This window comes from Bemisia tabaci, chromosome 1 (assembly GCF_918797505.1).
Source record: "Bemisia tabaci chromosome 1, PGI_BMITA_v3".
In the NCBI taxonomy this organism is placed as follows: Eukaryota; Metazoa; Arthropoda; class Insecta; order Hemiptera; family Aleyrodidae; genus Bemisia; species Bemisia tabaci.
This window is the reverse complement of record NC_092793.1, coordinates 38,554,916-38,579,757: the sequence shown is the minus strand read 5'-3', so window position 1 is coordinate 38,579,757 and position 24,842 is coordinate 38,554,916. Positions and strand designations below refer to the sequence as shown.

The 24,842-nt window shown below is 38.1% G+C and overlaps 1 protein-coding gene across 1 annotated transcript in view; it reads left to right on the top strand.

Annotated features, from left to right (window-relative positions):
- The window catches only part of LOC109042780 (polyamine-transporting ATPase 13A3), a gene marked incomplete at its 5' end in the record, with an annotated part of 286,914 nt that overhangs the window by 96,464 nt on the left and 165,608 nt on the right, over positions 1-24,842 (top strand). Inside the window, 5 exon segments of the mRNA XM_072300692.1 lie at positions 1,954-2,121; positions 3,738-3,808; positions 4,880-5,001; positions 14,056-14,212; positions 18,759-19,162. Of these exon segments, the coding sequence (XP_072156793.1) occupies positions 1,954-2,121; positions 3,738-3,808; positions 4,880-5,001; positions 14,056-14,212; positions 18,759-19,162 (922 nt within the window).

Genomic DNA, 24,842 nt, shown 5'->3' with positions numbered 1-24,842 from the left:
AAACTTGGTATCCGGGGGTATTTTTCAATGGGGAACTCGAATTTTTAGTCGAATTTTGAAAATTCGAAAATCCAAGATGGCGGACATGACCTAAAATGCTATCGCAGCGCCTAATCAACTGAGACTTGTTCGTTTAAGCCCTGTAGGCGCTCTTTTTGACAGATTTAAGTGAAACTTGGTTCACGGGGGTATTACTTGATGAAGAACTCGAATTTTTAGTCGAATTTTCAAAATTCGAAAATCCAAGATGGCGGGCATGGCCTAAAATGCTATCTCAGCACCTAATCAGTCGATTAAAAAGAAACTTGGTACCCGTGGGTACTTTTCAATGGGGAACTTGAATTTTTAGTCGAATGTTTAAAATTCGAAAATCCAAGATGGCGGACATGGCCTAAAATGCTATCTCAGCGCCTAATCAATCGATTTACGCGAAACTTGGTACCCGCGGGTATTTTAGAATGGGTAACTCGAATTTTAGTCAAATTTCCAAGATTCGAAAATCTAAGATGGTGGCCGTGGCTTAAAACACTATGTCGGTGACTAATTAATTGATTTTAATGAAACTGTACCGGAAAACCATGGTATTAGGAAAAGAAAGGAACTTTTAATAGGGGTGCAACAGGGTTTCTTATGTATCTTAGGCTACGAAATCGGAAGATTCCTGGATTTTTTCCATCGTGCACAGATTCTCTCGGAAAATTGACTCGACTGGAAAAGCTAGATTTTTAAGGAAAATTCCAATTTTTCCGGAAAAATTCCGAACTTTCCCAGGATAAATCGCACTGATACAGGTAAATGGAGGTGTTCTTCAGAATCAGCGCCAAAAATCTACTCCGAAACCATTGGCAAATCTTCGGAAAATCAAAAAAAAAAAAAAAAAAAAAAAGTTGACCGGTGTAATTGTTATATTAATGTAAGTCCTCAAAATTTTCTTGGCTTTATCTCCACTTCAGCGGGTACACGCCCACTCGAAGTTTTAAAATTCGGTGTTTTTGATTCATTTTGTATTGTAATATTCCAAGAAATAAAAGCTTCTTCTCGTGTTAAAAGAATACAGTGCGCATTTTGATAAACAGACGGAACTGTCTAAAAGACAAACAGAATAAGCTCCAGATATCTTTCATGACGGATGAATTTTTTCTCAATTTTTTTGGTTCTGCAAGATATGAAAGGGTTACATGTTTTCAATTATGCTTTAATTCAGTGCTCGACGGTGTTTTTATGACAATTGTGTTCAATTTTTAATTAAAAGTATTATATGTCACCTCTGAGATGAAAATTTGGGAAATCAGGCAAAATTACGGCAAATTTTGGGTAGTGATACACTTGACGGTGAAAATTCGGTTTAAGCCCAACTATTAAGCTCGACGAGCTATATTTCCTCAGTCTACACCTAATGATAGTCAAAATAAAGTTTGGTTTGCCCAAAAATTCACAAAAAAATTTTAGGAGGAAATAGAACCTGGAATTTGACCCTTATTTGAATTCACCCAAGTGTCGATTTAAAGTTCAGAGAAGGAGAAGGGGTCGATGTTTGTGGTTGACAACACTGACGTTTTATAACACCAACGTTTTTAAACATGGACATTTTTCAACGTGGACGTTTTCAAACGGTACAATAAATTTCCAAAAGAAACATTTTTTTTTGATCCATCAAACCTAACATTACAAATCGATGTTTGTGGTTGACAACCCTGATGTTTTATTACCCTAATGTTTTTAAACAAGGACGTTTTTAAACGTGGACGGTTTTAAATGTGGACGGTTTTAAACGTGAACGTTTTCAAACAATAGCAATAGATTTCAAAAAAAAAAAAAAAAAAAAAAAAAAAAAATGCGCACGCACGACCGCACCACTCGAATGATCAGCACCAAATTACCTATATATATATAATTCTCCGACTTTCACTTGGGGTACTTGCCTACTTAAATAATATAATTTATTTACAACAGGAAGTGTACGGCTATGCATCCAGTTTCATCCGAAAAATGTCCATCTGGATACTAATGTGTTTGACCTGCGGAATTGTACGCCTGGTGTTTCATTGGTGGCCAGAGTGGATGCTATATGCCACTCACAGGAGATGCCCTTTGAATGAAGCGGAAAAAATTCTTGTCATTGTAAGCTCCTATGTTTTATATGTATATGTATAAATATATAACAAGGTATAAAAACACTATTACGCGAGGAAATCAAAGCCGAGAAATTTCAAAAATTACAATTAGAGTCAATAAATTTTAACTCTAATGAGCACCAATACAAAACTGAGGGGTAGAGTGTTCAGCTGAGGCAGTTTGCATTGCAAGTTGAGGTCACGTTGTGAGATCTATGAAGTTTTGGTTCTTTTTAGACCTCATCAGTGAATCACACGCGTCACTGAACCCAACTTAGAATCCCGCACAATCCAAGGCGGCATTCAAACGCCATTCATCCAAAAATAGAGAAAACAAGCATTGTAGCCATCAAATTACCATATATTCTCAATACGGGCCTCGCAGGCCTGGATTAGCCTTTCATGTCGGTAAAAACGGTCAGTCATCTAATGGTTGATGTTACATTAGATTAGGTTAGTTTAGGTTAGATCAGAAGTTAACTTTAGTCATACGTAAATTGCCCGTCTTTTTCTGCGCATGGTCATGCTCAGGTCTCAGTCTGAGGAAAAATATTAATGTATGACGCATTCTAAAAATTCAATTACGAATAAAATGAATAACAATTAGGTACTGTGTTCTCGGTCCAACTACCTTGGAAGTATGGAAAGAGTGTCGAAAAGCAGTCCATAGCGTAAAATATCCTTGTAGATTGATATAATTAAAGGAGCCGTCCCCATGTACCTTATTCGGTAGGGCCCGTAATGCACACTTCGGGCTACTGCGAAAAGGTAGTCATTTTCCCTTCGGATTTCTCCCGCTAGGCACACGTATCTTCGCCGCGAAATGCAGCGCTACCTTGTGGGCACTCCTGGCCTGTGCCGCCTTTTCCAGTGTGACGTGTTTTGACTATACCTACGTACAGTTCTACATCCTGGCAACATAGGCAGTGAAACGTTCGCAACCCTAGTTCGCAACGTACTTGCTAGACTACGTTCCCACAATGTAGCTAGAGAAATGCCTTTGGAACGTGCATATTTGACAACGCGTACTTTAATGTACCAAATGAAACGCTTCTGGGATGTTTCACGGTAAACGTTGATATCTACGTTCTTGAACGTCCGATATCTGGACTAGTTCACAACTGTCGGCTAAATTCGACGGTGAAAGTCGGCAATCACATAACTCGTTTGCGGTGTCTGAAAATCTCCGCCTCTACGTCATTTTTTTAAAGGAGAACAAATTGATATTATTTCTTGAAGTTTTTGCGGAATTTTCTTCGCATTGAGAGGAAAAATCATGACAGTTTTAAAGAATTGCCGTTGAGTACTTTTCCATTTAAAAAATAAAGTATGACAGGAAGTCTGCGACGTCGCAAACCGAGTTATGTGATTGCCGACTTTCACCGTCGAATTACAATTGGACTACATTTTGCAATTCGGAACTTTGTTTCCTGGCTCATCTTTAAAAACACTTATGTAAGTAGGGAAACTAATCGTACATACGCTTTTTCTCAATTGAGCCAGAAATTATAGTTCTTAATTGCAAAATGAGGTCCAATTAGACCCACCCATAATTGTTACTATGTGTTTAATTTTAGAAATTGTAACTTTTTAATGGTCACTACTTCTTTTTTCTTTCTCTAGAATAACTACGAAGGCCACATAATTTCTCACTTTGTGAAAGATGTAAAACTTATTTCAATCCACGACTTGAGGTAAGCTCTTGGTTCTCAATATATTAGGTATGTAAATTTTAAATATTGTAATGTGATTTGCATCACATATAATTTGATAAAAAACGATTCGATGTCTTACATTTAGTAGCAGGCTAAAGTAAGAGAGGTATCTCTCCTGGAATAAAAATCTGGTACAGGAAGATGTGAGTCTAAAGAAGAAGAGATTTGGATTTGTTGAGAAAAAAAACGAAACGAAGGAAATCCTTTTAACCCAATTCTCTAAGAGGGTTTGCTGTGTTTATTGTTAGCTTTGCCACCCATCTGACACACGGTCCTTCACCAGACCGATGTCATTTCTTGTTCAGTCGCTGATGGGGTCTTCCGTCGTTACGGAGGTTATAAAGTCGTACACTTAAAAATGAAGTATTATAAACTCCATTTTACTACAAACAGATTGCGGATATTGCACGAGTCGTTTGTTGACACTAAAGGCTCATTTGAACACAATCTTCTTTCATGGAAGTATGCAGTTTAGATCAGGACTATTACAACCAATCTAGAAAATAATTAAACGCGCTTTGGGTCTATTTGGACCCATCGTTAGCGAAACGCTATCTCCTGATTTACAGGTTCTGGCAGATTGATTTTTTGGTCAGTTGGGAGGTGAAGCTCTAAAGAACTACCTACTTATATTTTAGTTATTCATAATTCTATAACGATCCCGTATGGGGCCCTAGAAACGAATTATCCTCATAAAAAGCGACATCAGCACATATCCGTGGAGAATTGGTTCGTCTGTGTTCATACGTGGAAAATTTGAAACCGTGTATCCCACTTCTTATGTTGAAAAATATGATAAAAAGAAATCAAGGCGGAATATGTGTCGAAGGGGAGGGGAAGGGAGTCCCGAGTGGAGTCCTTAAATAATGATATATTTAAATTCCAGGAGAGAACCATTCAAAAGGATGGTTGGAAGCATGCAACAGTTTTTTTTTTAAATTTTGAAATAAAAGTAAAAAGTGCTTCATTCTATGTTTATGGTTCTATCACAACCTACCTGCTAAATCTTGAAAGTTTACACGTTTATATTACATTTTTGTCATGTTAAAGCTCAGACAGCACCAAGGATAAAGATCGCATCAGCGGACTTGATATTCAGGCGCTTGTTCAACTTCAGAGCAACCTACGAAGTAAAAAATTAAAAGCTTTTTTGTTCGATGGATCAAGAAAAGGTATGTTTAATCCATCATATGCCTCCCTCGACCCTGCTAAAAATTTCTCATCGGAATTTCACTCAGGCTGTTTTGTGCAGGGGTATCATTCGCCTGAGATGTGGCTCCAATGGGAATAAGTGGCTCCCATGGAAAGCTCCCTAATCCGTACCCAAAATACCGTGTCTACTAGCAGATCCTTAGAAGAGAAAGATTAAGGATTAAACACCAAAATTAATTTGTACTATTGTCGTGGCATGTTTGACATAAAAGGAATTCTTAGCCAGTATGCAAATCTCCGCACCGCGGTCATTCCCAAGCTGTTCTCCATCTAAGTACTAACTACGCCCGACGTTACTTAAAACCATGATCGCCCGAGTGCCGCTGCCGTGGCACAGTGGGAAAAACAGCCAATCTAGCACCGAAAAAGTCTTGACGCTCGGAGTGTCCACTTTCCCATCGGTTGTTCACACCTAGATGTTCTTATATATCTACCTTAGCACAATAGACAGCATAATGCGTCAATTGTTTTGTAAATTTAAGAGGTATTGAGCTAAATTTAGTCGGCAAATCAGCTGCAATTCACATACCTTGAGACTGTGTTTCGGTTTGTGGTTCCTGATCGGTCAGCGGAGTCAAAACATAGTATTTCTTGTTTTTTTCTGTTATTGTTGGTTACTTTTTCCACTATGAAGTTTCCTAGTCTCATTTTCCTTTTTTTGAAGAATGGGTTGTGTGCTTTATGATTTTCCATAACTTTCCAGCTTCTTAAAATCTGAAAAATATGAATCTTATTGTACATGCGCATTCTGTTAATAAATATAGTACGAGAGAAACAACTAAAGAGTAGGGTGGCCAAAATTTGGCAATGTTGGAATTTGTTCGGTCTTACCCCCTAGAACTGTTCCGCTTGATCAAAAAACACTCTCTGCCAAGTTTCAGCTAAATCGGATAATATTAACCCGTGCCGACAGAGCCATCTTTTTTAAATGGGATTTTAGGGGAGACCGGGGCTATAATGTTGGCCAAGGGGCTATGATAACCATCGTGAGAATTTTGTAGGGGAAAACGTAAATTTGATGTTTTGATGAGAAAAAAGGTTGGCAGCGATGTAGACTAACAATTTAAAATATCAACATCGACGGTACCCCCCTCTGTTGTGCTCTGTGCTGTAACATTCTTGTTTACCTTCAAAAATAGCCCAAAAATGCGATTTTTTTAATTTTGAATTATGTTTGCTGTGGCGAGTATTTATTTTGTATTTTATTAATCTTTGTTTCTATTTGAAGTACCTAGACCCCTTTCCTTTGATATTAGTGTATGGATTTATGGCTTTTGACTCCTTGTTTTTTAGTTGGATGACTTCGATTTGAGGTAACCTCAATCGAGGCTATGTGTATCATTTTTCTGGGACTATGTTGACCTACTATACGAAGAAAACATACATTTTTTATTTTTTTTGGCGTAAGGTTTCGAAACCATTTTCTTTGAGTTTAAAATGGTCCTATTTAGTGGAGAAGTAGATGTTCTCATTATTTTTTAAGTTGCTTTTCACGCCAACTCACTTATTAAAAATACGGTTCTTTAATTTTTTTTTTTTTTTTTTTATTTATTTATTTTTAAATTTTCAGCTCCAAAGGTATTGAGTTTTATAAACATGACGAAAGATAAGTGTAAGGGCATAATACTAAGCTTTTTTAAGTGCAATTGCAATCAACTGAACAAGGTTAACATAGCTTCCTTACAGGTGGCTCACTTAGCCCCGGGGATGGCCAACATAGCCCCAAGCAGGGGCTATGTTGAGCAAAATGGATTTTCTTTTAAAAACGCATGAAACTCACAAAAGTAAAGTATTTTGTACAATATTTTCAGTTGATTTTAATTTTACACTGTATGTTCAAGGATTAGAGCATTCAAAAAATGGCATTCTATTCTTCTGTTTCTTCAGACACAAGTTTTCAAAAAATCTGGTCAACATAGCTGCGCGCGGTCTCCCTACATTGAAAAACACCTTTTTTTCAGAAAAATCCATTCCCTGGAAAATGTGAAATTCTTAGAAAAAATCTGAGGTCATATTCGGCTTTGGCAGGAAAAAGTGAGTGGGAAATCACAAAAGTGGGATCACAAAAATCCTTGGTTGAAACCAGCCTTTCCCAGCCTTTCAGAGATATTTGATCAAAACTCAGTCTAATCATGTGCTCAAATTGATTGTAACTATCGTTTTGAGTAGCAGCCTAGCGTTGAATCGCTGAGTGGCGTAGGGAGAGTGCCTGCGCAGAGCGCTGCGCGCGCATCTCCCCCAACATACTTTTATATTATGGCTATTCCTGCGTAGGTAACCGTTGATACCGATAGTCTAGTGGATAGCATGTAACGTAAAGATTCGAGTTTGATCCTCGCCAGAATAACTGTTTTCATATTATATCCGTGCAAATTTTTGCTCTTTAGTTGTTTCTCTCGTACTATATATAAACAGTATGCGCATGTATAAAAAGATTCATATTTTTAAGATTTTGAGAAGCTGGAAAGTTATGGAAAATCAGAAAGCACACAAACTATTCTTTACAAAAAGTAAAATGAGACTAGTACACTTCATAGTGAAAGAAGTAACCAACAATATCATAAAAAACAAGAAATATTATATTTTGACTCCGCTGACCGTTCAGGAACCGCAAACAGAAATTCTCAAGGTCTCAAGGAAACCACAGGTCCAAGGGACCACAGTCTCAAGGAATGTGAATTACAGCTGATTTGCCGACTAGATTTAGCTCAATACCTCTTTTTAATTTACGAAAAATTGGCGTATTATGCTTTCTATAGTGCTTAGGTAGATGTACAGGGTGTTCCAAAAGTCCAGCCTCCCCCTCCCCCCCCCCATTTAACTTTTAAACGGTTCGAGATAGAACAATGAAACTTAGGGAATGTTCCTATATCAAATTAGACCATCTTTTTGGGGGGAGCGGGTCAAAATTTTCGTCTCCCCTCAGGGGAGGGGGGCAACTTTTTTTTTCAAATGGCATCCCTATCACGTGATAATTCATTCGAAAGAGCGTAAAAAAACTAAGAATTTTGGCGCAAACTGCAGATCAACATCTTAATTTTTTACCAACCATAGGTCAAACGTCAAATTTGACCTTTTTTCAAAAAATCATAACGCCGGTTCAAATTATTGTAAAGAAAAAAATAAAACGGGAAAATTTACCAAATTGTGTTTGCTTTGAAGTAGAAATTACAGACATCGCTTCGAACTAATTTTAAAGGGAGGGGGGGGGGGTTCGGACCCCCGAATACGTCAATTCAAAGGTCATTCAATTTTCCTGCGAAATAAGCCAATTTTCCCTGAATTTGCCTCCACATTATCTCAGTAGTGTCTAAATCAGTTTAACATTACGTTGGCAAGTCCCCAAATCTCGGGAGAAGTTAAAAAAACGAAATTTAATAAAAAATAAGGCTACAAGGACCACCTGTGTCGAGCTGCATGCGGAGTGATTTATCATTCATGAGGACATTGAGCAAAATTGGTGGACTGTCACCAGAGATTGATTTAAATTGATGTTCCAGATAATAAGTATCAGATTCGGGACGAGAACCATGAACTTTAGAATTATCAGAATTGTTTCTGGTATTATCATTAACTTCTTTACCATTAGAGTACTTTTTCTTCTTACATGCACTGACAATGTGACCTCGAATTTTACAGTAATTACAGACAGCATTATTAAATTTACATGTAGTGCGGTTATGGGAACCTCCACAAGATAAACAAAGGGTTTGTGTTCTTACTGTGAGAGGGATTGCGATGATAATTCTTACTGTGAGAGGGGCTGCGGTGTGAGTTCTTACTGTGAGGATGACACCGCAGCTCCGATTGTTTCCTGGGTTTTTCTTGAGTTTGGGTCTACTTTCATGTGAAAACTAGCTGATAGTGGTTGAGTGTTGGGCAGAAGTGGGCTTGAGGATGGCAGAGGCTTGAAAGGAAGACTCGAGGTTAGTCGCCACAGCAACAGCCGCATCGAAGTCGGCAGGTTGTTTCTTCACGATTTCATCGCGGATGTCATCGCTGAACAGGCCATGGATGAACTGAATACTAAGCGAGTAATCTAGGAAGTCGCAAAATTCGCAATAGCGCGCACTGGTCTTGGGGCGAGACACAAAATCTGATATAGGCTCATCAGCGTGCTGATGGATTTTCCGGAAGGTGATGGCATCACTAAATTTGTTACGCGATTTAGCATAATGAGAAATTAGCTTGTTTTTGAGTGATGCAAAGTCAAGCGAGCCAGGGAGGACAGGAAAACAAAGAGCATTTAATGAAGCATTTAACTCGGGGCCCATGTGCACCCGAGCCTCGTTTGCCCATTCAGTTTTAGGCACATGGCATAAGTTCAATTTGAGTTCGAAGGGCGTTTCGGGTGTACTCCTTTCGAGTGCCAAAAATAATTTTGAAACAAAATGGTTGCAGTATCTAGTATTAATAATAAAATAAAACTAACCTTTTCAGCGAACATTTTTTATGTTTCTGGTTTTATCTACAGAGTAATTCTCTGCTACTTCTACTATTTCAGCCCGAGAATTTCCAAAAATAAACTCTCTAAGAAACCTTGACAGATATGTTTTTCTGAAACTTCACGTAATTTGGCACTCGGAATCAATTATGGTCTCCACAAAAATTAGAATTTCAGTCTTTCACCAGGCAGGCAGAAATTATGAAACCGGGTAAAATCTCATTTCAGTCCCTCTGCTTTTTTGTCTTTATTTTATATAAGTGTTCCCCCAAACTATTTCAAACTCCATGAAAATGTGTTGCGCATGCAATGAATTTTCATAAAAAAACCCCCCCTCAAATTGTCAGGAAATCTCTAAAGAAGGGCAAATTTTGGGAAGAAAATCTGAAAAATATAAAAATTTCTGCCGGCTAGTTTCTTTATTTCCCTGGTGGATTTTTGTATCGAATACATTCAATTTTATTTTAGGTGTTACATCGATATGAGTTGTAAAAAATCTGTTTTGGTGCCAAAGGAACTCATATTTCTTTCAAAACTAAGCCATATACCAAAATCGGGACTGAGTTGAGAGGAAATGAGTGAGATAGAGAGATAGATTTGGATCGCATTTTGCAATTCGGAACTATAGGCAGTACGGTAGGTTTTCAGGAGAGCAACCTTTGCAAAAACCATTGGCGTTTTTCCTCAAAACGATCGATGTTGCGGTTTGATGGTTCATTTTATAGCTATTGAGTTCCTTTAACACCTTGTGTTGACAGATTCTTCGAAAACTTCACACTCTTGCCAAAAATTACAAAAAAAGGCTATAGTTCCTATTGCAAAATGAAGAATCCGGGGAAGCTCATTTTGCAATTAGGAACCATAGATTGTTTAGCACTGACTGCATAGGGGAGACGACCCTGGTGTCACTTTTACACACTGGAGGGAACACATCCAACACACACACACATTCCAACAGAGAAAACACCCCTTCCTCCCATCATACCAAAAAGGGGGGAGGTGCATTGTCCCTACGGAAAGATATTCTACCAAAAACAAGGTGTACCAAAAATATGGATACCTATAGACACGCTAATATTTCGAGAATGGTGGCAAATATTAACATGCAATTTGGACGCATAGAGTACATAGAGTCGTAATGTAAATGGAAGAGCTGGCGCCATGTTCTGCTCGATGAGTTCTGAGCCCGGTGTGCGCCGAGTTCGGGTCACTTTTTCGATACATTTTCGATCCAAAATGGCGGTGTGGAATACGTGGTGATTCCTATCTTCTTTGTTTACATCGGATGGTCGGGTACCCGTGTATCGCCAACAATCGATTATGTATCGAAAAAGGCACCCGGCGTCACACAGGAGTCTCGGAATTCGGGACGTGGAAAATGCTTAAAAGTGGCGCCAGCTCACCCGCTTACATTACGACTCTATGTACTCTATGTTTGGATGGGAGGGTTTATAGATTCGACTGATATGAATCGATTGGAAAATGAAAGCGTAAATCGATCAACACCGACTCGATCGACAATTATTGAAAAACCGGTGTCATAAATCCGACATGAATCGATCGAAAAGTTGGAACGTGAACCGATTGACGTGATTCGATCGGCACTGATTCGATTGACGACAGTGAATTGATCAAAAACCTGCGAATCGATCGACAAATCCGTGAATCGATTGACAACCCCGTGAGTCGTTCGAAAAATCCGTGAATTGATCGATAAACCCGTGAATCGTGAAATTTTGAAAATTCGAAAATCCAAGATTAGGGATGTGGCCCAAAATGCTATCTCGGCTCCTGATCAATCGACCTTGCTGACTTTCGGTACCAGCTAGTATTTTTGGACGAGAATCTAGAATTTCTAGTCAAATTTAAAAACTTTGAAAATGCAAGATGGCGGATGTGGCCTAAAATGCTATCTCGGCTCCTGTTCGATCGATCTCGCTGATTTTTGGTACCAGGGGGTATTTTTGGACGAGAAACTAGAATTTCTAGTCAAATTTAAAAAAATTGAAAATCCAAGATGGCGGATGTGGCCTAAAATGCTATCTTAGCTCCTGTTCGATTGATTTCGCTGATTTTTGGTATCAGGGGGTAATTTTGGACGAGAAACTAGAATTTCTAGTCAAATTTTGAAAATTCGAGAATCCAAGATAATGGATGTGGCCGAAAATGACCTAACTCAGGGGATCTTTCATTCCTCGGAGACACACGTTTAAAGGGGAGCTCAGAAGACGCAACCTCAAACTTGTTTTTCGTGGATTGAAATTCGAAAAATATTGGCGAAAATCCTTGTGACTTATGAGTAGTAAATACTTCAAAAAATGAAAAAATAAAAAGTTACTGAACAAGCTCATTGTTAAAATTTGAAAAAAATTCAAATTTTTGAAATTTGGCTAGGAATTAGAGTTTCCCGTCCAACAATACTCCCTCGAACTAAAAATCAGCAAGATCGATCGAACAAGAGCCGAGATAGCATTTTAGGCCTCATCCGCTATCTTGGATTTTCAAATTTTTTAAACTTGACTAGAAATTCTAGTTTCTCGTCCAAAAATACCCCCTCGAACCAAAAATCAGCAAGATCTATCGAACAAGAGCCGAGATAGCATTTAAGGCCTCATTTGCCATCTTGGATTTTCGAATTTTCAAAATTTGACCTGAAATTCGAGTTTCCCATCGAAAAATACCCCCCGGTATCAAAAATTAGCAAGATCGATCGCACAGGAGCCGAGAATGCCGAGATAGCATTTTGCCGTCCTGCCTATAGTTCCGAATAAAATAGGAAATCCGAGTTTCGCATTACGCAATAGGCAACCATAGTATAGGTCCCAATTGCAAAATGAACCTCGCGTGATCTTGCGACGGCAAATTTTTGCGGGGTTGCTGAAGCGGGATAAAAATCGTTTTTGAGGATTTTCTTTTTCTCAATAGTAAGTAAATACCCTGGTACGGAATTATCATAAAAAAGAAAATCGAAAATTTGACCCTAGTTCCGTATTGCATAAAGCTGTCCATTTGATGGAGAGAGTGTTTAAGAGGAAATAGAGGGGGAGAGGAAACGGGGAGAGAAGAGAGGGGAGGGTGAAAGAATAGGGGAGAGAAGGGGCAGGAGGGGAGACAGATTGACAGACAGACAGACGGAGAGACGGATAGACAGACACAAAGGCATAAGTGATCTCACACTCGGTTTGTCTGTCTGTCTTCCCCTGTATAGTTTCCATCTTTCATAATAAAATTACTGACCGTTTGACAACATTCTATCCTGTCACACGAACTTGGACTAATTTAAGAGAGAAAAGAAAGTAACAAACCCATTTAATGACAGCAGGAACTACTCATTTCAATGAGGGCTTTCAAGAACTCAGTCCCCATTTCTCAGAATATACACTAGAATATTATACTAAGGGGACTGAGTTGAGAAGACGGGTACTGAGTTGAGGATTCTTCTTGTTTTAATGGAAGAAAATTTGAGGTCATGTTTATCGCCAAAACAAAACGTGCTCCTGGATTAGGACTCAGTATTACGTTAAATATCTAAAAATAGTTGCCTTTTGTTGAAGTTTACCTCTCAATAATGCAGGGACTGAGTTGAGCTGGTTCAGGATGATTTTAACGTTCAAACTCCAAAGAAAAAGAAGAAAAAAAAAATACCTAAACACGTACTTGTCGGTTATCACAGCGATTGCACATATTAGGTGAGGTAAGAAGATCACACTGAATAACAACAACCACTTGTTTTTACAAACAGCGCCCCTGGTGGCTCCCGACGGAGGGAAAAGGTAGGGGGGCTGACAATGAGTTGAGATGAAAACCTTGTGACAAGCCTTCTGCCTCATCTCACGACGGGAATATTGTTAGTATTCTTAAGGCAGACTAAAGAAATAAAAAGTAAAAGGTCCATACATTCTAAAAATGTCAAGTTTAAGTAGGTTAGCTTCGGTTTTCCGGCACCCTACAGCCGCTTGAATTGCAGAATCTCAGCTGTGTAACAGGGACTGAGTTGAGATTTTCTGTCCTTCTCGGTCTGCTAAGAAACAGAGGTTTAGTTCCTCGATGTTTCCGAGTATGCGTCGGAAGCAGAAAGTAATTCTGCATCAAAAATAATTTACCTGAACTCCGTTGATTGATATGTGTGCCAGAAAATTCCGTGTGACAGGAATAGTAGTAGAAATAGTAGAGGATCACCCTACACCATAGCTCGTGATAACCTTGTCTTGCTTTACCTGTATTTTTTAACTGGCTTGCAATTAAGTGCTTATAATCATGTTACACTGTAATAGTACAATCAGTGATCATACTGCTTCATGAGTAGGCATTGCATTGTAGTTACTTTGACGATGTAGTTTCAGTATATGTAGGTATAGTGCTCATAATGGGTTAAACCCGAAAGGCCTCGAGCTAATGATGCTTCAAGATAAAACCAGAATTATAACAAATGTACGGTACATAGGTTAGATTTATTTTATTATGAAAAGATAAATTCCTATTCTTGCCAATTTTTTTCTTACCTAGTGTTTTAAAACTTTATTATTGTCATTCAATTGAAATAATTTATGTTTTTTAAAATATTTTTCAGAGTCGGAAGAATTGAAAGTTGTGTGCATAAAAAAATGTTGTTACGTTTGGTGCTCAGAAAAAAACAGTTTTATTCGGCTAGCAGGATTAGATCGTGGTGTATCTAAAAAAGAGCTACACAGTTATTGTGGTCTTGAACCTCAAGAGCAATTCCTTAGGTACAATACCTGTAAAAAAGGTCTAAGTGTTTTGTTCTCTTGATTTTACTTTTAATTGTCTTTAAGGATCCTCTGAGTCAGGTTGGTTTTTCAAGTAAACAAGTTTTTGGCCTATACATAACATCGGGTCAATAGAATGATGCAAATTATAAACGGAAGGAATTGGTGTTTGAATCGCAGGAAATATACGCTAATGATAAATTGGATCGCATTTCGCAAAAAAGAATCAGTGCAATTACTTACAGTGTTAATAAAATGTTGCTTCTTCATAATTATCTAAAAAAATTTCCCAAAATAGCGAATAGTTTTTGCATCCAACCAAAAAAGTGTTAATTTTAAAGGGAATAATTTTCTAACTTTTAATACTGTACATATATTTAGTATTTTTAAAAGAAAATAAAGAATTTGCACCATTTTGAAAACACTGTAATCACGAGTGTTCTTTTTTACACAAGCAGAAAAAAATCCGGAAATAAAATACAGTCACATAATGAACTTCAATGAGTTCCAGTACAAGACTGAAGGAGGGAATGTATTGGTTAGTATTTTCATGCGTCTGCTGAGCTGAACCCTCTCCCCTGCTCAGTCTTGTACTGAAACTCACTTGAGTTCATTTGGTGACTCCAATTCTAATTTTTGGATTTTTTTGCTTTGATTTCCTGGCAAAATTCGTAGAATTCTCCGGAATTGTATTATTCTGACACTTAAGAAAGGGTATTAAGGGCAAGATTCGAGAGGTTTGCTGCTTGAAGGATAAATGTGACTTGAAAAAATTGACATAATACTTTTAATCATTGACTTTGATGTCAAAATATAACCATCTGCATAGTGGCAGAATGAATTTGCTAAAGAATCGAAACATCTGTCCCTGTCATCATTCGTAGTAGGTACCTAAATGCGAAAAAAGAGCTCTCTTTCGGTTGGCAGATGCAATTCGTGCAAATTAAATTCACCAATTATATGAGGGGTACGTATGTATGTATTGATTAATGAGTTGAGCAGTATCCAAAATAAGATGGGCCTCTATCTTCTGCTCTTGGTTATTGGTTCTTCAGATCGCCCCTCTACCTTATCCCAATCTCTTTTCTTATCGCAAGTTATAATGGGTGAAGATACGTTATGAAGGGCCGTTTGTAACTAAAGATACGAATGTTGGCAATATATAAGATATGATGTAATATATGAAATATTCAAGATATATAGGAAATTTGAAAGATATATACGAAACTGTCGCAATACATAAGAGATGTGTCAATATATAGGAAATCGACTCCAAAATATATGGCGAAAATCGTGCAATATATAAGAAATGTGTCAATATATAGGAAATCGATTTCATAATATATATGGCGAAATTCGCGCGACATACAGGGTGATCCATAAGTCCTTTCCATCCCCTCGAAATTTTTACCTAATTAAGGCAAAGATTTGAAACTTGGGGGATGTTCCTAGGTCAAATGGAGCTACTTTCTGGCCCCCTTAAATTTTCCGGGGAACATTTGGGGGGGGGGGGAGGATGGACGGAAACCAATTATTTTTTCAATTGAGAAGACCCCCTTTGTTAAACCTGGTTCGAAAGAGCATAACAAAAGGAAACTTTTTGGGTAAACGAGAAGTCAATATCTCAAACTGTTTCAAAATGGCGTTCGGTTAAAATTCAAGATGGCCGAAAATTTACACCGGTTGTTTGTCAATAGATTTGCGCGAAAATCGGTATCTACGGGTATTATATTAAGAGAAAAACGAATTTGAAGTTAGATTTTCTGAAAAAAAAACAACAAATTTCGAAAATGGCCAAAAATTCAGAAACTTGGAAATTTGGGGTATTTTGACATGAGATTAACAAATTCGAAGTTAGATTTTCTAAAGAATAACGAATTTCTAAAATGGCCAAAAATTCAGAAACTTGGAAATTTGGGGGTATTGTGGCATGAGATTAACAGAAGTTAGATTTTCTAAAGAGCAACAAATTTCCAAAATGGCCAAAAATTCAGAAACTTGGAAATTTGGAGTATTTTGGCATGAGATCAACAAATTTGAAGTTGGATTTTTAAAAAAAAATCGGCCATTTTGGAAATTTGTTGTTTTTTTCAGAAAATCTAACTTCAAATTCGTTTTTCTCTTAATATAATACCCGTAGATACCGATTTTCGCGCAAATCTATTGACAAACAACCGGTGTAAATTTTCGGCCATCTTGAATTTTAACCGAACGCCATTTTGAAACAGTTTGAGATATTGACTTCTCGTTTACCCAAAAAGTTTCCTTTTGTTATGCTCTTTCGAACCAGGTTTAACAAAGGGGGTCTTCTCAATTGAAAAAATAATTGGTTTCCGTCCATCCTCCCCCCCCCCCCAAATGTTCCCCGGAAAATTTAAGGGGGCCAGAAAGTAGCTCCATTTGACCTAGGAACATCCCCCAAGTTTCAAATCTTTGCCTTAATTAGGTAAAAATTTCGAGGGGATGGAAAGGACTTATGGATCACCCTGTATGTCGCGCGAATTTCGCCATATATATTATGAAATCGATTTCCTATATATTGATACATTTCTTATATATTGCACGATTTTCGCCATATATTTTGGAGTCGATTTCCTATATATTGACACATCTCTTATGTATTGCGACAGTTTCGTATATATCTTTCAAATTTCCTATATATCTTGAATATTTCATATATTACATCATATCTTATATATTGCCAACATTCGTATCTTTAGTTACAAACGGCCCTTCATAGATAAGTCATGATCATTAAATTATAAATTTTTTCATTGGTCCCTGTCACCCATCTTTATGAGTTCAGAAAAAGTATTTAAGTACAATATGATAGATTATAAGTATAAGTATTTATAATTATTATTATAGTACAGTATATTAAGTGGTATATACTTGAAAGTGAAAAATTTCTGATTTTATCAGAAGATCTTATTAAAAAATTTTGGAATGTAATAAAAAATGCCATTGAAAAGCTTGTGCTCATTAAACAATGAATTTGAGTAGGTTAGGTGGGGGTAAAAGGCCGCACCCCACTTTTTTCCGAGGATTGTTTAGGTTGGCACCAGGACCGTGTCAGCTATGTTGGTAGTATTGGTGTTGTTTTGTTGACGAAGTTTCGGACTGAACGGACGCGTTCCCTTGAAAATATGAGGAGAGTTAGTTTTTCGTGAAAAAAAAAAAAAAATCGATTTTCCCATATTTATTTTGGTCAATTTCAAGTTCTGTAGTTGAAAGAAAAATCCGTACGAGCTGCAGTTAGAACAGAATATCCTGCAGTCATTTTCGGGCTAATGGCCGTAGCTTTGAATTTTGAAGTTAGGTTTACCTACGTCATTAAATGGACAAAAAACCGCAGGTCCGATGGGGCAAGAGGTCGCATGCGGCCTCCACTAAAATACCACTAATACTTGATCTATTAACTAATACTAAATCTTTTACTACATATTTTCCTAAATATTATTGACAATTGGCGTGTTGCAAACTTTTGCCAGAGTAAAAATAAGATTTGTTACTCATAGAAAGTGTCTCAAAAATTACGATGAGTGCATCGGCAAAGTCTGAAATGCACTCTTTACCTCACAATTTGCACAAGAAATTTGTGTTTTTTCGAACTTCTCGCTTCAAAACCGATACCATCACAGGTGAACATTTCGTTAGAGGAGTCATTCCATCCAACCCCTGCTCACAAGGATACTACGCAATATTCAACATAGCCGATGCCAGTCCGCCAAAACATATGTGACGGGACGATAATTCTAACTACCTGATAACAATCGGTGTGTTTACACTCACAGTTTTCTCGCGTTGTTAGATATCCGTCTTGTTTGACCTCGCGCTCTCCTCAACTTGCTCGCGGAAGCGTCGGCCATGTTGAGCAGGGATTGAATGGAACGACTATCCCCTAACAGAATGTTTGCATGTGCCGTAGTATCCTTTTTGAAGCGGGAAGCTTAAAAAAAGGGAAATATCTTACGCATATTATAAAGTTAGGAATGCATTTCAGAGTTTGCCGATGTGCTCATCGTGATTTTTAAGGCAATAGGTATCTATAAGGAACAACTCTTATTCTTGCTCTGGCAAAAGTTTGCAACAGGCCAATTGCCGAGGATCCTAAAATGTAGGGTAGGTGGGGACAAATGGCCACCCTTTACCGTTGCGTCTGTCTGTCGGCCGCTGTATCGCATGAAAATTTCGGAAATGTGGTAAAATATCAACTACAGACCCTTGGGCACGAAACGGCACACTTTCCAGAATTTTGAAAGCATTTCCGAAATTAAAAAAAAAAAAAAAATCGCAAAAATTTCGGAAATGCTTTTACAATTCTGAAAAGTGTGTCACTTTGTATCTAAGGGTCTAACTTTGATATTTTACCACATTTCCAAAATTTGCATGCAATACGGCGACCGACAGACGGCCGCAACAAAAAAGTGCGGCCTATCACCCACACCCACCCTATGCTGGAATATAAATTTTTGGTTTGTATTTTTTTCTCAAATTTATTTAAAATTATGTTTTTTTCAACAACATTAATCTTCTCTTTTTCTAGGCGACATGTATACGGAAAAAACGAGATCAATGTTCCTGTTCAGAGTATATTTGTTTTAGTTCTACTCGAGATACTAAATCCTTTCTATGTCTTTCAAGTTTTCACCGTGATTGTCTGGCTAGCCGAACTGTATTTGTACTACTGTTTCGCAGTCATGACAATGTCGTTTTTTGGTGTTGTGTCAGCAGTATACCAAACTAGACAAAACCAAAAAAGTCTCTATGAGACAGTTCATGTTGTCGATAAAATATCCATCCTCCGAGCTGACCAGACTGTAGATGAAATACCAACGACTCATTTAGTTCCTGGAGATGTCATAATCATTCCGGCTCGTGGTCTAACTCTACATTGTGATGCCGTTTTACTCAATGGCCAGTGCATTGTGAATGAGAGCGTGCTTACAGGTAGGTAAATTTGGCATGCTTTAGCTATCTGTTTGAACGTCTAAATTTTTAAGTACGAATGAAAGAAAAAAGAATTTATGATCAGATCTGGAAAGACCTATTAAATACATTTCTGATAATGGGGACTTTCAGATGACGTTTTACAATTCCAGGCTATGATTATTCACCTAATTTCCATTTGCTTACCACGACATTAAAATATGGTGAGTTCCAAGCTTCACCCTAATATCCCTTCAAAGTGACCTATTAAAGTTTTCATCTAATTCATTTTTATCAGTTTTATATTTTCCTTATTTTAACATTCTTCTTGCCTCTCTTTTATTACGCAAAAGCATATAACAGCATACTTATTCCACAGGAAATTGTGTGTGGAAGAGCTAGGAGCTTTCAAATTCTGTTCATATTTTATTTTCTCAACAGAAAGAAGAAATAATGAAACACATCCTTTAGTTTTATTAAATATGCTAGCCGTAACTAGCTTGCGTCACGCCTAGCAGGGGAGTGCCCCCAGACCACCGGTTCCTCGCTCCGCGATGAACTTGCGACTCGCTCTGCAAGCCGCCCCTCTCGGCCATTAGCTTTAATGAGAAGACAACACTTTTTTTCACCGAATGTGTCGTTGCACGCGCAAGAGCTACAGTCAACTGAATACAGTTTTTAAGGGTTAAATTCGCTTGAAAATGTCGTCGAGCACATGTAAAAGTCAGAAATCCGCTCCTTATAGCGCGCAATCTGCGTAATTCATAACATGCATTTTCAAGTTTCCCGCGTCTGCGGGCAGTTTTTCTCAGTCACCGCCGACCAGGTTTTGCAAAGAGTCCCCCTTTATAGAGAGAGTTGAGACAACGTGGCTTATAGATGTCACAAATCGGAATAAAGATTACACAAATCTGACGTATTTTGTAATCTTTGATCAACCCATTCCCGAATTCCTTTCTCCGTTCCCTCTCTCATTCCATTTGTTCCTTACCGTACCTAGGGGTGTTCAAACGAATTCTTGCCGGAACACTATCGACATCGTCTCTTATTGAAACTGGCGGCAGTACCGACAGTGGCCATGATATCGACAACAGCCGGCCTTATCGGAGTTTTGAGAGCTCGCACTCAATACATTGTTGCCCCGTGTGTCGGTTTATCAGATTGCCTGGCGCGGCGGCGCGTAAAATAGATGTACAATTGGCAACAGCTTATTTTCGCCAGCTCCGAAAACTCTGATCGCTATCGGTAAGAGCGCTCTTATCGTAACTTTTTCTTAACGGAACTGTTTCGGTGGCTTACCGACAACCGATTGAACAGCCCTAACCGTACCCCCAATTCCCCGGTCCATTCTAGTTTAAAATCTTTACAATTGGTGAAAATGTAATCTTTATTCCTGTTGGTGACACTGTGAAGGCCTAAAATACGGAAACCAATCAGAAATAGATTCGCATTGTCTTTACTCTCAGTAAAAAGGGACTGTAGATTTGCGCAGCTAGAGGAGTATGAAGGAACTACCCAAATTAAACAAACGATTTGACTAACTTTTTCATGATTTCAAGCATTTATTTCCATTTTCTTTCTTTATTTCGCAAAAACAAAAGTTTTGAATCAATTGAAATCCTCCGCAAGGAGAGTTTGTAACAGTTTGCAAGATTGCTTGATTGATTTAGATTAATTGGATCTCTAGCTCTTAGGGCAACCCGACTGACCGTCACCAAAAAAAAACTACCTACCCACATAGCACAGAATATTGATATAATATTACAATAGTACTGACACGTCAGTAGTGTCAGTATTTATATAATGCTGATGTATCCTGATTTAATATTATATCAAGACTATGCCAGTATTTATTAGTTACTGATTTGGAGCTGTCAAAATATTGTCACAGTATTGGCCGAAAAGGTTGATTTCATATGGAAATCAGGGTTATGACAAGGTCATCAGAACACTGCAGGACACCGACAACATGTATGCATTACTACCTTGACACTGAAACGTCTGTACACTCAGCGCCCACTGTCAAGTAGATATGAAAGTTCAGACGATGACCGTCATTTTCATAGTACTGCACATGTATTACATTTGAAACATGAATTACACAAGTATACAAGTATTGAATATTATAAACCACTTACTTGATGTCCTGCGACGTTTAGTAGCGTAAAATACCCGGACGCCCTCGGGTGGATTTGAACCCGAATCGCGGAATTCCTAGCCCAGTACTCTACCATTGAGCCACAGGGAGCTGATGGTGTTTCGGGTTAAAATCACGCCTGTTAATAAGGCTGTTATAGCATGCATAGTATCAGTGCGCGGCTCGACTTTCATCATAACTTTGATTAACACCGTGTTTTCTTAGGCTTCTTTTTCTTCCTATATTTTTTTTTTTACCTCGTCAGCATTGACTCAATAGACGCTATTAGTGCAACGTCACAGAAAAGCGATATATATCGATTTTTTCGCACTGGTAGCATTGAAAGAGGTTATGCCAATGTTATTGTTTGGATCCAATTCGATATAATGGAGAATCCCTATGATGACGTCGCCACTAATAGCGTCTACACTGTTGTTTGATATATTGAAGGTATCAGTGTTATATTCATGCTGACGTGGTATACCTTTTAACCGACAATCTTAACATCATACTCGTTAGTGTTGGTGATATCATGTCAACATCCAACAATATGTATCAGTATTGACATAAGATTCTGTGCTAAGTGGGTACTTACCTACGCAGTTTGGAAGAGAGCGCGTTTAAAAGCACGCAGATTGCGCGCTAAGGCGTGGATTTCAGATTTTTTCGATGGACCCGCGACGTGATTTTCCAGTGAATTTTCACCAATAAGGTGTATTCAGTTGGAAGTATCTCTGGCTTGCAACAGGCCCATTGCACCAAGAATTAATGCTCCAAAATGCAATCCAATTGCAACTCCCTTGCCAGCAGATTTTCATATTGATGATGCCCCTGTAATGGAGGATGTGCCTTACAGAAGATTAATTTGTAGTTTAATGTGTATTGCTGTTACCACGCGACCAGACTTGTGCTTCGCGGTATCTTTATTGAGTAGAGTACTTGACAGACCCACAGCTGCCTGTTGAAAGGCCGGTAAGAGAATTCTGCGATACTTAAGTGGAACCAAAGATTTAAGTTATTTATTATTTAAAGGTTCACCCCATGATGAGTCTCTTACTTGCTACTCAGATACTGACTGGGCTGGGGATAAGAGAGACCTTAAGACCATCAGTGGCTGTATGGTTTTTGATAGTGGAAACCCAATTGCCTGGTTTTCTAAAAAGCAGAATTGCGTAGCAATTTCCTCAATGGAATCCGAGTTATACGCAGCTTTTATTGTTGTACAAGAACTTGTCAACATCAAAGGAATTTCAACAGATATGAATGATTCTTCTAAAAATACTGGACTCCTTTTAATAGATAATGAATCTGCTGAGTTAGCAATCTGCAACTTTGAAAATTCAAAAAGGGCGAAGCATATCGATAAAGGACACATTTCTTTAAAGATTTGTATAACAAAAAGGTTTTTGAAATTCAACACATTCCTTGCTCCGAAAATGTTGCTGATATTTCAACAAAAGCATTGCCCAAAGAACTATTTGTAAAACGTCGAAGCAAAATCCTGCACAATTGTGTTTAATTTTTTTTTCTTGTATGTAAATTCATATTACTCGGTTATTTAAGAGAATGAAAATGTACCTAATTTTTTTTCTCCATCAAAATTAATTACAGAAATTCGAGGGTATTCATTTTTTTTCAAAAGGTAAAACAAATTTAAAGAAATTTACTCACAAGATCCTGCAACAAAATTTTGTAGGTACTACTAACAGTATTAATTTTTTCAAAAATATATGGAGAACAAAGTTTCTAAATTTCTACTGCATCCATGTGTATTTTAGGATTGCCAAGGCTTGTATCTTGTTGGGCGATCCAAATGTTTTTCCTTAGAATTTAAAAACATTTTGAATCGAGGGGGGTGTCACACATATATTGGAGCGCCATCTGTCGGCCATTCACTTCACTCACTATTAGAGTCTCCATCTCTTTTATCTTCCTCCTTCTTCGTTCAACTGCTTCAAGCATGTAGCCTGTTCTCATTGTCTCGTGTATCTGATACAAAAATAAAGTACCTATTCCTTAGGTCTCCGAACTTATCGTTTCTCTAGTTCTCTACCAAAAACCTTATCCCCTGATTTAAGATATCCTACCACCTCTCCCCTTTCTACCGTCCTTTCCGGCTATTTTCCAGCTAGCTATTACACGAAACACGCGGCCTCCCTGCTTTCCGGCTACTTCTGGCTGATACGCGATGCGGTGCACCACCTCCTGTTGGGGTTGTCGGTGGCTCACCAGCCATCGATGACAACAACCCTGACCCTCATTCGTCAAGGTAGAGTCCCTTTATACCCAGAGTAACGACAACTCGATTATCAGCTGACTGGCAGCCGACCTTGGCTGGCCATGGAGGCCGAAACTAGTGCACTCAAACGAACGATATTGGGGGATAAGCAGAGTTACTAAAAGAAATTTCATCGAATGAAATTTCTTTCGACCGACAAAATGTCAAAAATGCTTATTTTTTCCAACAGATTTTGTTTTTATTTTCAAAGAGAATAATATTCGTCAATTAGACCAGTTGGAGCACGGTCTTCTCTCAGCTCTTCTCTTCTGGTCTTCTCTTACTCTTTCTCTTCTGGCAGTTCTGGCTCATCATGGGGAGGGGGACCGGGGACCCTAACCTCAAATTTCAAACTGTTACTTTCTGAAAAAATCAGAGACAAATGAAAAAATCATTTAAATTGTTTCAAAGATAGTTCAAGATCCCTCCCTTTTGTACCAAAAAAGAACGATATACTATTAGGGGGTACTAGGATTCTTTATAGTCAAGAAATTTGTTTTGCTCCAAATATGAAAGCTAACGTCTTACTTTATCCGTAAAATTTATTTTGGTGTTCAACCGGTACGGCTGTGTGTTCAACCAAAATTTAAGATAAAAAATTCAAAATTATGTTTTTGCTGTTTTACTCAACTTTCTGGGCATTTCTAAAGTTCCCTTTCACAGTTTACCACGTGCCTATAAATGAACTTAAGGAGATTCATAAGTTTCAAGGGTTTGATCCTGAATTCTGCGTGTTAAATGAAATTTCTTTTTATAATCTTTCATGAAATTTCTTAACTCTGGGGATAAGGATCAGGAATCCTGCGATGTCTGTCACACAGAAACAACAACATCAACAAATTGATCAATTAAAAAGAAAATGAGATTGGTTTGTGAATAATTTCTTAATCTATTTTCATTTTGGACCGATGGCAATAACAATTTACTCTTGATAAACCACAATTAGGTAATATTTTCATTATTCTTGTTCACATACGAGGTACCGCCATCTTGGTGCACTAGTTTCGGCCTCCATGAGCGAGAACCAATCAGAATTGGATTTTTTTTTAGGCCACTTTCAGCCCAATCCTGGCCCAACCAAAAGTGAGTTGTCGTAACTCTGGGTATAAAGGGACTCTACGTCAAGGTACACTCTACTACAGGTATGGACAAACGGGGTGCCGAAGTGGCAGCGCTGAGAAAATCGGCGATCGAGTGACGTATGAAGTCGTACCGTCCATTTGCCGCGCAGGTCTTCGCAGTCGTACTCTCGATGCTGTGAAATCTACGCGTTTTGACGACTTCCT